The sequence below is a fragment of the Prionailurus viverrinus genome, chromosome B4 (genome assembly GCF_022837055.1).
Source record: "Prionailurus viverrinus isolate Anna chromosome B4, UM_Priviv_1.0, whole genome shotgun sequence".
Classification (NCBI taxonomy): Eukaryota; Metazoa; Chordata; class Mammalia; order Carnivora; family Felidae; genus Prionailurus; species Prionailurus viverrinus.
Window position 1 is genome coordinate 36,555,028 of NC_062567.1, and position 15,964 is coordinate 36,570,991.

Here is a 15,964-nt window from a genome sequence, read left to right on the forward strand (position 1 = left end):
ATAACCTCATAAACAACATAGAAAATATACCTGACTTTATAGTTTTCCTTTTAATCACTGTGTCATATTCCATGAAGGGAGACACCTTTTACCTAGGAAAGGTGAAACAGAATAAGAATAGCAGAGGGTCAAAAGGAAATAGGAAAGATAAATATTCCAGGGGTTGACAGAATTGAGTAGAGCCCCCAAGAGATGGAATTGATACAGAAATTAGGAACCAAAGGAGACAGTTTCTAGCAAGATCAAAAATATAAAATTTCACAGAAAGTTGAGGGTAAGAACAGAAAATGCCTTAGGTGGGAGAAATGTCCTAACAGGTGACTTGTCCCAGGTCCTATAGCCAGAAAAGTATAGACGTGGCAATAGAACTCAGGTCTTCTGGACCTTTTTTGACACCAACTATGAATAAAATTGAGGAAGACCATTGTTCTACAGAGATAGGAGAAGAAGCCAAGTCCTCCATATCATAATGAGAATGATTCAGGTTGAATAGAAGATGCTTTGTGATTTGCATGATTATAAAGGCTAAATAGTCTTATTCTTAGGGAACATTTTAAGGCCAGAGATCTGCAAGTTGTAGCACAGACAGGATACATAGAAACACCTTAGCAGGCCTCTCAGTCCAGCACTATTTTTCTTCTTGTTATCCATCTGATTATTTTTTAATTCCTTAAATTTCTTGACCTTATTGTCCATTGGATCCCAAGGAAACCAAACACCTGGAGTCCTTTCATTGTAATCTTTTTAATTTTGTGTCCTTGCTTGCATGGACGGGAAAATCTGCAAAATCCAGTGACTAGCATAAGATGACGTGTCTTTGATGTGAGTGGTATGATAGGGCTCTGTAAGGATATGGAGAGGAGAGCTGTGGAAGTAAGAAGGGATGGGGAGAAGGGAAAGCAGTGGGTGGGCGCCGATCACAGGTTCACCATCAGCCAGTCCAGCAGCTGCAGCCGTGTAACATTTCCCACCGCCTCGTCCAGCTGTCGCTCCTTCTCGTAGCGCAGCACCGACTGCAGGACCTCACCTACACTACGTCCTTTGTCCACAGCAGCAGCCGAGAGCTGAAGTAGCTGTGGAAAGGAAAGAAAGCAGTAGTGTAAGGACAGAGCATCCCAGGGCAGACCAGAAAGGGCCTGACAAGGCTAGAACAAAGAGGCTGAGCAGAACTTGGAAAACTTCGGAAGAAGGGGCTCCAATTAGATGCTGAGAAGACTTCCATAATTGGAAAGAAGAGATGTTAGCATCCACCTGTACATCATATGGAAAGTACGATCTCCCACTAAGACTAAATCTTGCTTCCTCCAGTAGGTATTTGGTCAAGAGTGATCTTGTTTTCTAAGACTTTTAAAGTTCTTAAGCTCACTGTAATATCATAAAACAGTCTTCCACCATTGTCCTAAGACCGACAAGGGCAGGGGTGAAATAACCAGAGGACAAACGGACATGTTGCTTTCCATGCCCCACAGAACAGAGAGCCTAGAATGCTAGAGCACAAGAGCAACTCAGAGATCCATTCAACCCTCATGAAGACATGGCTCAGAGAGGTGGTGAGACTTGTCAGTAATACAGTGCTAGAAATTAGCAGAAGCAACATGCATATCCAGATCTCTGAACCCCATGTTCCTCTCTCTTTCCAAGCTCGAAATGAGAAAAATTAGCCAAAGCAATAATTCTGACCATATGAACACAGTACATCACCATTCATCTAAAGTAACCAGAGTTTTGGGCACCTGGGTGGCTCAGTTGGTTAAGCGTCTGACTCTTGGTTTCGGTTCAGGTCATGATCACACGGCTTCTTCATGGATTTGAGCCCTGAATTGGGTTCTGTGCTGGGAGGGTGGTGCTTGCTTGGGATTCTCTCTCTGACCCTCCCCCACTTGCACTGTTTCTGTCAAATAAAAACAACCAGATTTTTATTTTGTGTATTCTGCATCTGACTCTCTGAGAAAGAGTTAAAAGGAAAATAAATAGGCCAAGTATCAGGAGCTTTTCCAAAGGGGGAAATTTCCATGAGAGAGAATAAAGTAACATATGGATATTCTTAAAACAAATGGAAGGACCAAGTCAACAAAGAGAAGATATAATTTTAGAACTAAAAACATAAAATCCAAATGAAAACTTGTCAGATGGGCTAAATTGAATGAAGATGAGAGAGAAAAGTTAGTTAACTTAAAGATGGATTCATAGAAATAAACTGCATTGAACAACATAAGAAATTGATTAAACTTTCTTCAATAAAACCTCTTTGAAAAAAATAAAGTGAGCTCAGGGACCTGTGGAATAATGCCAAAGGCCTTGCTTTTATGTCATTAGAGTTCCAAGAGAGGAATAAAGAGTTTGCAGAAAAAATGCTGCAAGAAACAATGGATGAAAGTTTCCCCAACTTGCCAAGAGATATAACTGACAAATTCAAAAAGCTCAGTGAGCCTAAAATAAGATAAACCTAATGAAATTCACTTTAGGACCTGTCAAAATCAAATTGCTGAAAATTAAAGAAAAATCTGAAAGCAGTCAGAGAAAATGCTGAATTATTTTTAAAAGAATAATTCAAATGACAGCATATTTTGGTCAAAAACCAAAAATGTCAGAAGGAAATGGCACAACAATTTTAAGCACTAAAAAGAACTGCCAAATCAGAATCCTGTATCAAAAATTATATATCAGGAATAAGGTAAAAAATGTTTATTTATTTATTTGAGAGAGACAGAGTGCACACAAGCCAGGGAGGGGCAGAGAGAAAGGGAGGGAGAGAGAGAGAGAATCCCAAGCAGGCTCCATGCTGGCAGTGTAAAGCCTGATGTGGGGCTTGATCCCACGAACTGTGAGATCATGACCTGTGCTGACAGCTGAGCCTGGAGCCTGCTTTGGTTCTGTGTCTCACTCTCTCTCTGCCCCTCCCCTGCTTGCACTGTCTCTCTTTCTCAAAAATAAATAAAACATTTTTTAAAAACTTAAAAAAAAACCACAAAAGAAGTCATGGCCAGAAATTGTGTTCTAATTCTTCAGGCAAAAGGAAAATTATGTCAGAAGGAAACTGGGAACATCAGGAATGAATGATGAACAACAGAAACAGTAAAAATCTCAATAATAAATTTTCTCTGTTCTTTAAAATACTGGCATACCTTGAAGATATTGTGGGTTCAGTTCAAGACCACCATAATAAAGTGATATCACACTTTATATAAAGTGAGTCAATTTTTTTATCACAATAAAGTGAGTCAAACCAAAAAAATATAATAGTATGTTTACACTATTGTTTACACTATACTAATAGTTACACTATATGTTTACACTATACTAATAGTATAATAGTGCATATAATAGTATGTTTACACTATTAAGTGTGCAACAGCATATGTCCAGAAAACAATGTACATAATTAAAAAATACTTTATTGTTAAAAAATGTCAACCATTATTTGAGTTTTCAGTGAATTTTTATCACTGATTACAGATCATCATAACAAATATAATAGTGAAAAAGTTTGAAATATTTTGAGAATTACCCAAATGAGACACAGACACACAGAGTGAGCAAATACTGCTGGGAAAATGGCACCAACAGACTTGCCAGATATAGGGTTGCTACAAACCTTTGAATTTGTGAAAAATGCAATACCTGCAAAGCACAATAAAGTGAGGCACAATAAAATGAGGTGTGACTTTATTTTTTATAATTGAAAGCAAAAATAACATTGTCTAAGGATTTTTCTAATATATGTAGATTACATTAAATAACTACAACGTAAGGGAGAAGGTAATGAGACCTATAAAGTAGTAAGATTTCTACACCACAGTTTAAGTGGCAACTATTGATTCTACATAGACTCTAAAAAGTATGTATATTGTAATCCTTAGGGAAACTACTTAAAAAACAACACAGAGATATAGTCAAAAACACAATAAATTAAAACAGAATACTAAAAAAAAAAATTAAATAATCCAAAAGGTGGCAACAGATGGGGGAAAAGGAGGTAAATTAGAACAGTTGACCCAAATCCAAACATATCAATAATTAGGCTAAATGTAAATGATGTAAACATACCAACTGTCAGAATGGATTAAAAAAAAACATGACTAGACTATATGTTACCTACAAAAAAGAAAAAAACTCTTCAAATGATATAGGTAAGTTAAAAGTAAAAATATTGAAAAAATGTATCATTGAAACATCAATTGAAAAAAAGTTAGAACCTCAACATTTATGCACAAGTGATTTTTTAAAAAGGGGAAAGATAATTCATAAGGGCCAGCTCTCCATTTGTCTTTTCAACAAATGATACTGAGACAACTCATATCCACATGCAACAGGTGAATTTCGATGCCTTCCTCATATTATACACAAAAATGAACTCAATGTGGATCACAGACCAAAATATAAGAGCTGAAACTATCCAAGAAAACAAAGGAGAAAATCTTCATGGCTGGGTTAGGTCAGGGTTTCTCAATCTGGTCCTATTTACGTGATGGGCCAGGTAATTCTGTGTTGTGGGCTGTACTGTGCATTCTAGGATGTTTAGCAGCATCCCTGGCCTCTTCCACTAGACCCAAGTAGCAACTCCCTCTCAGCTGATGACACAACAAAATATATCTCTAGATACTGCCAAATGTCCCCTGGGGGCAAAACTGCTTCCAGTTGAGAACCACTGGGGTAGGCAAGGATTTATTAGATATAACATCAAAAAGCACAAGCAATATGTTTTCACTCTTATGTGGATCCTGAGAAACTTAACAGAAGACCATGGAGGAGGGGAAGGAAAAAAAAGTTAGAGAGGGAGGGAGTCAAACCATAAGAGACTCTTAAAAACTGAGAATAAACTGAGGGTTGATAGGGGGTGGGAGGGAGGGGAAAGTGGGTGATGGGCATTGAGGAGGGCACCTTTTGGGATGAGCACTGGGTGTTGTATGGAAACCAATTTGACAATAAATTTCTATTAAAAAAACACAAGCAATAAAGGCAAAAAATAAATTAGATTTTATAATTGAAAACTTTTGCTCTTCAAAAGACTCCATTGAGTAAGAAGACAAACTGTAGACTGAGAGAAAATATGTGCAAATCATTTATATCTGATAAAGGACTTGTATCCAGAATATATAAGGAATTCTTATAACTTGGTTAAGAAGAAACCAACCCAGTCAAAATATGGGCAAAAGAGGGGCACCTTGGTGGCTCAGTTGGTTAAGTGTCCGACTTCAGCTCAGGTTATGATCTCACGGTTCATGAGTTCAAGCCCTGCATCAGGCTCTGTGCTGACAGCTCAGAGCCTGCTTAGAATTCTCTGTCTCCCTCTCTCTCTGCCCCTCCCCTGCTTGTGCTCTCTAAAATAAATAAACATTAACAAAAATATATGGGTAAAAGATTCACGCAGACAACTCACCAAAAAATATATATGAATGGTTAATGAGCACATAAAATGATGTTTATCAAATTAAATCTACAGTGAAATACCATTATAACAACTATAAAAAAATAATGTTGACAAAAATATGGAGAAACTGAAACCCACATACACCGCTGGTGGGAATGTAAAATGGTACAGCTATCTTGGAAAACAGTTTGGAAGTTTCTTAAGAATTATGCTAACCATAACATGTAGCAATCCCACTCCTTGTTACCCAAGAGAAATGAGAACATGTGTCCACACAAAGACTTGTATGTGAGTATTCATAATAGCATTATTCATAATAGCAAAAAAGTGAAAATAATCCAAATTTCCAGTAGCTAATGAATGGATAAACAAAATGCATTATATATCCATTTCATGAAATTCAGCAATAAAGAGAAATGAACTACTGATACATACTACAACATGGATAAACCTCAAGAATATTATGCTTAGTGTGTGTAGTCTTTTACAGATGTAAAAGACTGCATATTTTATGGCTCGATTATAGAAAATGAAAGAAAGGTAAACCTATGATGATGGAAAACACAAATGGTTACATGTGGCTGGGGGACAGAAACAGAAATGTACCCTAGAAAGTTCTGAGATAGAGAAGTAAGGAGTTCTTAGACTTATCAGATATTAAAACACATTAGTGAATAGCAGTAATTAAAACAATATGCTAGTAAAATACTAGGAATGGACAATTCAATGTAACAGAACAGAACATTCAAGAAAAGAACCAACAACCTGTAGCACCTAGAAAAAAATAAGAGATTGCATTCCTACCTCATACCTTATGTACAAATGAATTGAAAATGGATCAAAGTCTTAAATATTTTTAAAAATCATAAAAGTACTAGAGAAAAACATTGGTAATTTTTGTTAACATCCTGTAGTGAGCATGTTTTCCAAAATATGACATGAAACTCAGAAACAAAATTTTAAGATGCCTTATATTTGACTACATAAACATTTAAAAAAATTTATATGGCAAAACAAACTAAAACAAAACAAAAACACCAATCAAAAGACAAGTGACAAAAAATGTATTTAATATCATAAAGGCTAATCTTCTTGCATATATAAAACTCTTATAGGTCAATAAGAAAGGGAGTAGCAGCCCAGTAGAAAAATGGGCAGAGGTTATGAACAAAATTCATCCATGAAAAAGGAAATTCAAGTGGCTCTCAAATTTTTCTAATGAGAAAAGTGCAAAGCAAGGCAACATTTGGCAAAGATGAGAAGTTTGGCACTTACTATCGGTTAAAGCATGGGAAATGGGCACTCTCATATTGTTTTAATAGGAGTGCAAATTGGTACAAGCTCTATAGAAGGCAACTTGGAAATATATATCTAATATACAAATACATTTCTCTGAAACATCTTGAAATTCCTTTCCTAGGTATTTAGCACATACAGATACATTTGAATCTGTATGTTTAGCATTATTTTTGGACAAAATATTAGCAACTGAAATGTCCATATATAGGAGAGTGGTTAAATATCCTTATACAATAATATATAGCCACTAAGAAGAATGTGGCAGGTAATATGTTGTGGAAGAGAATATATATATATATATATATATATATATATATATATATATAGACTTAAGGAAAAGATATATACCTATAAGCATTTGCTTGTATATGCATATGTATTTCTGGAAGGATAAAGAAGAAATTAATCAGAAAGGTTTTCTCCAGGGAGGGCAATGGTTGGGAGATAAGGATAGAAAAAAATCCTTAATTTCACTGTGCCTTTTGTGACTTTGGATGTAGTACTATACACATATTATCTATTCAAATATGGATACAAATTTGTTTAAAGAAATTGGGTTCATGGGCATCACAGTGTTACAGCATTAGCATGGGAGTATTTCCATATCTCCCCTTCTGCCAAAAAAAAATCTCAAATAATTTTCAGGTAGTTTCTTTGATGTATACTTCATCCAACTCTTACTAAAAATATACTAAAAATATTTTTACTAAAATATACTAAAAATATTTTACTAAAATATACTAAAAATAATTTTACTAATATATACTAAAAATATTCAATGCAAACCTACTTATTAGTTGAGATTTGGACATGCTGTTGCCCATCCTTTCCATTCTTTCCCTTTAATAAAATAGATGATCATCTTTACCTTTACACTGGGCAAAGATGTATGTATGTGTGTATGTGTTTGTGTGTATAAGAGGAATGCAAGTATGTTGCCTTAATTTTAATTAAGTATATTACAGACATTCTAATCTAAAATAATATAAAACGAGAATGTGTTATGTATGTTATGTATAATGGGTTTGACTTACAATATGGCTATAGAACAAAAGCATTTCACATATCATACACATGAAACCTATGCTCCATTTTAGATTTTTTTCTTCAGTCTAAAGCTTTTGTGAATATAGGCCCCTCTACTAATTGTTGTGTATCAAAATAGTTGTCTTTTACAGACTGGAAAAACTGTAAAGAGACAGAACCTGTCAAGAACTCTTAGGGATATATCTAGGATTGGAACCCCATGTTATATCCTCTAGCCCAAACTTAAATGTACACACATATGACGTGGGGATTTTGCTAAAATTGAGTTTCTAATTCAGTAGGGCAAGAATATAGCCTGAGATTCTGTACTTATAACAAGCTCCCAGGTGATGCCAGTGCTGTTGGTCCATAGACACACTTTAGTTCCAAGTTTATAAATCACAGAGTTTCTTACATAGTATAGCCTCTTCTGTATGTTATACAATCCTGTGTCTTTTCAGTAATCAGATAAACGAAGTAACCCAGTTATAAGGGTTACCAATAGCACTAATTCTTCCACATCCTCTGGTTTCTATGAGGATGAATTATTTTTATAAATAATTCCAACCTCTTGTGCCATGCTTACTACTTACTTGGTGCTATTCTATTTCTCTCAATTGAAATGAAAGTATCAAAAGCCCTAAGTGTGTGGTGTGTGTGTATGTGTATATGTGTGGTAGGGATGGTCTCTATTCCTTAATTCCTCTACATTACCATGAAGCAGCAACTTGAATAAGTATTCATGCTTTCCAGCCTCAAAATTTGATTTCAGGGAAGGATTCCAGATAACAGCATGAAAAGATCCTGAACTCACCTCTGCCCACAAACACAACAAATCTACAGCTACATATGGAATAAGTCCCTCTGAAAAGGACCCAAAAGCTAGCTGAACAGTGCTTCCACAAGAGAATATAGAAGGACCACATCAAGATGGGTAGGAGAAGCAGTTAGACATGGTCTAGCAAGAAAATGCACAGTGAGCTACACTCAGGAGGAATCTCATAATATGAAGCTTGTCCCTGAGAAGTGAGGGGTTTGTGCCCCATATCAGACACCCAACCCTAATGAACTGTGCTAGAGAGGTAAGCTCTTAACATGTCTGGCCTTAAAAACCAACAGTGTTTACTCCCAGGAGAACCAAATGGCTATAGGGAATGAAAAATCTGCTCTTAAATGGTTTGTATACAAACCCACTCATCCTGGAACACAGCACAAAAGCAACAGTTTGAAAGGCTCCTAGACTATATGCAAAGGAGACTCATTTCTTAATCTTAAAGCATCTGCCACAGAAGCAGAAACCTACTGGGACTCTCAGGATGAAGGCAGGTGCTATTTTTGTGTTTTCCTTCTGCCTTGTTGGTGCCAATACTGGCAGATATCATTTTCACACCACCCATAGGCCTGCTAGCTCCAGTGAGAGCACCCTGTTCCTGCACACTGCAGCCATGGCTCACCATGCTACAGCCAATGGATAGGCACAAACCACAAAAGGGATGCTCATTGAGCACCTGGATCTCGGGGCCAAGGGGAATTGCATTTCTGGGCCCTATGGGTCTGCAACAGAGAGACAGTCCTTGGCAGGCTACCACCCCATGGCACTGCACAGACAGCAGACTGAAATACATCTTCAGTCTTCATGTGAAAAAGGCCTTGCCAAAGTTTGTTGATATCTCCTAAAAAGGAGCTTGAGCACATGTCTAAATACATGAATTTTGCAACTATCGCCCAGGAAGACCTCCAGATCTCCTGGTCTGGAAGTCTTCAGGGATTACAACTGTGGGTATATTTACATACGTTAAAAGTTGCTGCCTGAGGATCTGGCTTACAATTAACCTGAAACTAGGCAATGTCTGAGATCCCTCCCTTTGGAACACTGACAGATGTGGGCACACCCTCAACAACTGGTACCTATTAAGAACAATTCAAGTGAGGTTCCAGTCCACATGGTGGTGAAATAGGGGAACCCGAAGTTCCCTCATCCCTCAAACGCAGCACTGTTGAGGCCAGTGGACTTGGAATTCCAAGAGTACAGGCTGCAGAGTGGCAGAGACATCTCCAAGAGCCCACGGGGACAACTTGGCAGACCATAGGTATGTGATTGCAAACTGGGAGAGATAAAATGGGTGGCATAGGAACAGAGGGGAGGGATCCCCTTCTGTGGAGAGACAAAAGGAAGAGAGAGGCTGTGGAAGTGTAGGATTGTATTTGGACAAGAGAAAACCATGGACCAGGGAATGGACAAAATGGAGAAAGAATCAATTTCTAACTGCAGGGTTTTCTCTGGACTGGGGCCAGCTGCCCTGTTCATGCACCTGGGGAGGAGGGGAGCCAGTCCCAGGCTTGGTAACTAGCTCAGAGGTGCAGTCTGCAGTCAGAGAAAGCAATTCCCTCCCTTGAGTGCTGTGGGAAGAAGGCACAGAGCCATTCCAAGGACAAAAGACCCTGCAGGTGCCCGCCAACCAGAGGCCTTTGTTGGCTGGCTGAGTGGAGTGGCACTACCCTGGAACTGGGGCATGCAGAGTGGGATCCTTTAAGACACTGGGGTTTGAATCCAAGCCGAGCACCTGGGAGGTACAGGAGACTGCAGACTGGAACAAAACAGCCCGCTCACACACACGTGGCACTGTGAGGAGCCAGAGGCCCTTTGTTGGCTGGCTGGCTGGAGTACTACTTCCCTGAAACCAGGGTGTGCAGAGCAAGATCCTTTAATACATTGGGGTTTGAATCCCAGCCGAGCACCTGGGGGGCACAGGAGACTGTGGAGCGGAACAAACTGGCCTGCTCATGCCTGCATGGCACTGTAAAGATGGTCTGAACAGAGTGGTTTGGGACACCCAGTCTGGGGAGGAGAGAATGGGGTTTTGCCATTTTTCTCCCCATCACCAACAAGGTGGGATTTCAGGGAATGGACAAGGGGCCCACAGTGGAGGTGGGACATGCCTATGCCACACCATACCCATCCATGCCTGGTAACTGTGTAGCCACCAGAGCAAGATTGACACTGACTGAACCAGACGGCCCCTCGTCCAGACTAGGGCAGCCACTGGTCCCAAGGGTTATGTCAATGAACAAATCAAAGCACACCTGGTGGAAGGTCCAAACCACCACTACAAGTAGGGAGATAAAGCAACCAGAGTCACAACAACAGCTAGCATGTAACACACTCCAAAACACCTCCTGAAGGGCCAGGCCCTGGACATCACATGACCCCTCTTTAATATAGTAGTGCTTGCAGGTACAGGACACATAACAAGCTACTAAAACACATAAGGGACAGAAAACTATACAAAATGATGAAACAGAAGAATTCTGAAAAGAAATTCCAGGAAGAAATGACAGCTAGAGAATTGCTTAAAACAGACATAAACAATACATCTGATCAAGAATTTAGAATAATAGCCATAAGAATAATCACTGGTTTTGAAAAAAACATAGAAGACAGCAGAGAATCTATTGCTGCAGAGTTCAAGGAACTAAAAAACAGTCATGATGAATTAAGAAATGTTGTAAATAAGGTGCAAAACAAATAAGGTGAAAAATAAACTAGATTCAGTGACAGCAAGGATGGAAGAAGCAGAAGGGAGAATATGTGAAGCAGAAGATAAAATTATGGAAAATGATGAAGCTGAGAAAAAGAGATAAGAAAGTACTAGACCATGAGGGGAAAATTAGAGAATTAAGTAGTTCAATGAAACATAATAATATCTGTATCATAGGAGTGCCAGAAGAGGAAGAAGAGAGAGAAAGGGGCAGAAGGTTTGTTGAACAAATTATAGCTGAGAACTTCCCTAATCTGGGGAAGGGAGCAGACATCCAAATCCAGGAGGCACAGAGAACTCCCTTCAGATTTAACAGGAATAGGTCTTCTCCACAGCATATCATAATGCAACTGGAAAAATACAAAGATAAAGAGAGAATTCTGAAAGCAGCTAGGGACAAACGGGCCTTAACCTACAAGGGTAGACACATCAAGGGTAGTAGCAGACCTGTCCACTAAAACTCGGCAGAAGGGAGTGGAAGGAAATATTCAATGTGCTGAATAGGAAAAATACGCAGCCAAGAATCCTTTATCCAGCAAGACTGTCATTCAGAATAGAAGGAGAGATAAAGGATTTCCCAGACAAACAAAAACTAAAGGAGTTTATGACCACTAAACCAGCCCTACAAGAGATCCTAAGGGAGACCTTGTGAGTGGAATGCTGCAAAGACTACAAAGGGCCAGAGACACCACCACAAGCATGAAACCTACAGATAATACAATGACAACATTAAATCCGTATCTTTCAATAATAATGCTGAATGTAAATAGACTAAATGCTCTAATCAAAAGACATAGGGTATCAGAATGGATAAAAAAAAAAGATCCATCTATATGCTGTCTACAGGAGACCCATTTTAGACCTAATGACACCTTCAGATTGAAAGTGAGGGGATGGAGAACTATCTATAATGCTACTGGAAGTCAAAAGAAAGCTGGAGTAGCCATATTTGTATCAGACAAACTAGATTCTAAACTAAAGGTTGTAACAAGATATGAAGAAGGGGATTATATCATAATTACAGGGTCTATCCATCAAGAAGAGCTAACAATTATAAATTTTTATGCCCCCAACTTGGAGACTTCCAAATATATAAATCAATTAATCACAAATATAAACAATCTTTTTGATAAGAATCTGGTAACTGCAGGTGGCTTTAATACTCCACTTAGAGCAATGGACAGATCATCTAGGCAGAAAATCAATAAAGAAACAATGGCCCTGAATGATACACTGGACCAGATGGACCTGACAGATATACTCAGAACTTTTCATCCAAAAGCTGCAGAATACACATTCTTCTCAAGTGCACATGGAACATTCTCCAAGATAGATCACATACTGGGTCACAAAACAGCCCTCAAAAAATATAAAAGAATTGAGATCATACTGTGCATATTTTCAGATCACAATGCTATGAAACTTGAGATCAACCACAAGAAAAAAACTGGAAAATCTCCAAATGCATGGAGGTTAAAGAACATCCTACTAAAGAATGAATGGGTCAACCAGGCAATTATAGAAGAAATTTAAAAATATATGGAAGCAAATTAAAATGAAAACACCACAATCCAAACGCTTTGGGATGCAGCAAAGGAGTCCTAAGAAGAAAATACATTGCAATCCAGGCCTATCACAAGAAACAAGAAAAATCCTAAATATAAAATATAACTTCACACCTAAAGGAACTAGAAGCAGAACAGCAAATAAACTCCAAGACCAGTAGAAGAAGAGAAATAATAAAGATTAGAGCAGAAATAAACAATATAGAATAAAAAAAAATACCCAACCCAACCAGTAGAACAGATCAATGAATCTAAGAGCTGTTTTTTTGAAAAAATAAAGTTGATAAATCCCTAGCCAGACTTCTCAAAAAGAAAACAGAGAGGATCCAAATAGATAAAATCACAAATGAAAAAGGACAGATCACAACCAACACCACAGAAATACAAACAATTATTAAAGAATACTATGAAAAATTACATGCCAACAAACTGGAAAACCTGGAAGAAATGGACAAATTCCTAGACACCCACACACTACCAAAACTCAAACAGGGAGAAATAGAAAATTTGAACAGACCCATAACCATCCAAGGAATTGAATCAGTTATCAAAAATCTCCCAACAAATAAGAGACCTGGGCCAGATGGCTTCCCAGGGGAATTCTACCAGACATTTAAAACAGAGTTAATACCGACCTTCTCAAGCTGTTCCAAAAAATAGAAATGGAAGGAAAGCTTCCAGACTCATTCTATGAAACCAGCACTACCTTGATTCCCAAACTAGACAGAGACTCCACAAAAAAGGAGAGTTACAGGCCAATATTCCTGATGAACACAGATGCAAAAATTTTCAACAAGATACTAGCAAATTGAATTCAAGTGTATTAAAAGAATTATTCACCATGATCAAGTGGGATTCATTCCTGGGTTACAAGGTTGGTTCAATATTTGCAAATCAATCAATGTGTACAGCATATTAATAGAAGAAAGGATAATAACCATATGATCCTGTCAATAGATGCAGAAAAAGCATTTGACAAAATACAGCATCCTTTCTTAATAAAAACCTTCAAGAAAACCGGGATAGAAGGAACATACCTTAACATCATAAAAGACATGTATGAAAAGTCCACAGCTAATATCATCCTCAATGGGGAAAAACTGAGAGCTTTCCCTCTGAGATCAGGAACATGGCAGGGATGTCCATTCTCACCACTGTTGTTTAACATAGTGTTGGAAGTCCTAGCTTCAGCAATTGGATGACAAAATAAAAGCCATCCAAATTGGCAAAGAAGTCAAACTTTCACTTTTTGCAGATGACATGATACTCTACATGGAAAACCCAAAAGACTCCACCAAAAAGCCACTAGCACTGATACATGAACTCAGCAAAGTTGCAGGATACAAAAATCAATGCACAGAAATCGGTTGCATTCCTATACGTCAATAATGAAGCAACAGAAAACCAAGAAATTGATCCCAGTTACAATGCCCTAAGAACCATAAAATAACAAGGAATAAACCTAACCAAAGATGTAAAATATCTGTATGCTGAAAACTATAGAAAACTTATGAAAGAAATTGAAGAAGACACAAAGAAATGGAAAAACATTCCATGCTAATGGATTGGAAGAACAAATATTATTAAAATGTCAAGGGGCGCCTGGGTGGCTCAGTCGGTTAAGCGGCCGACTTCAGCTCAGGTCATGATCTTGCGGTCCGTGAGTTCAAGCCCCGCGTCGGGTTCTGTGCTGACAGCTCAGAGCCTGGAGCCTGTTTCAGATTCTGTGTCTCCCTCTCTCTGATCCTCCCCTGTTCATGCTCTGTCTCTCTCTGTCTCAAAAATAAATAAACGTTAAAAAAATTAAAAATAAAATAAAATGTCAATACTACCCAAAGCAATCTACACATTCAATGCAATCCCAATCAAAACTGCACTGGTATTATTCTCAAAGCTAGAAAAAACAATCCTAAAATTAGTATGGAACCACAAAAGACCCAAATAGCCAAAGCAATGTTGAAAAAGAAAACCAAAGCAGAGGCATCACAATGCTGGACTTTAGCCTCTACTACAAAGCTGTAATCATCAAGGCAGTATGGTATTGGCACAAAAACAGACATATATAAGAGAAACCAGAACTGGACACACAAATATATGGACAACTAATCTTTGACAAAGCAGGAAAGAGTATCCATTGGAAAACAGTCTCTTTAGCAAACAGTGCTGAGAGAACTGGACAAGCAACATGCAGAAGAATGAAACTGGACCACTTTCTTACACCACACACAAAAATAAATTCAAAATGAATGAAATACCCAAATGTGAGACAGTAAACCATCAAACCCTAGAGGAGAAAACAGGCAACAATCTCTTTGATCTCAGCCACAGCAATTTCTTGCTCGACATGTCTCTGAAGGCAAGGCAAATCAAAGCAAAAATGAACGATTGGGACCTCTTCAAAATAAAAAGCTTCTGCACATGGAAGGAAACAACAAAACTAAAAGGCAACTGATGGAATAGGAGAAGATATTTGCAAATGACATATCAGATAAAGGGTTAGTGTCCAAAATCTACAAAGAACTTACCAAACTCAACACCCGAAAAACAAATAACCTGATGAGGAAATGGGCAGAATGGAATGTCACTTTTCCAAATAAGACATTCAGATGGCTAACAGACACATGAAAAGATGCTCAACATCACTCATCATCAGGGAAATACAAATCAAAACCACACTGAGATACCACCTCACACTGGTCAGAGTGGCTAAAATGAACAACTCAGGAAACAACAGATGTTAGTGAGGATGTAGAGAAACAGGAACTCTCTTGCACTGTGGGAATGCAAACTGGTGCAGTCACTCTGGGAAACAGTGTAGAGGTTCCTAAAGAAATTAAAAATAGAACTACCCTATGATCCAGCAATAGTACTACTAGGAATTTATCCAAAGAATAAAGGAGTGCTGATTCATAGGGGCACATGTACTCCAATGTTTATAGCAGTGATTTCAACAATAGCCAAATTATGGAAAAAGCCCAACTGATGAATGGATAAAGAAGATGTGGTTTATATATACAATGGAATACTACTTGGCAATGAGAAAGAATAAAATCCTCCCATTTGCAACAACGTGGATGGAACTGGAGGGTATTATGCTAAGTGAAATAAGTCAGTCAGAGAAGGACAGATATCATATGTTTTCACTCATCTGTTGAACTTGAGAA

The 15,964-nt window shown here is 38.1% G+C and overlaps 1 protein-coding gene across 6 annotated transcripts in view; it reads right to left on the reverse strand.

The window, feature by feature from the left end:
* Positions 1–725: 725 nt before the first annotated feature.
* AKAP3 (A-kinase anchoring protein 3) overlaps positions 726–15,964 on the reverse strand; it is a 48,646-nt gene continuing 33,407 nt past the window's right edge. For all 6 annotated transcript variants that reach the window (XM_047866090.1, XM_047866088.1, XM_047866089.1 and 3 more), the window contains one exon: positions 726–1,073. In XM_047866090.1, coding sequence (XP_047722046.1) covers positions 918–1,073 — 156 coding nt within the window. In that variant the 3' untranslated portion in view covers positions 726–917. The remainder of the gene's footprint in view (positions 1,074–15,964) is intronic.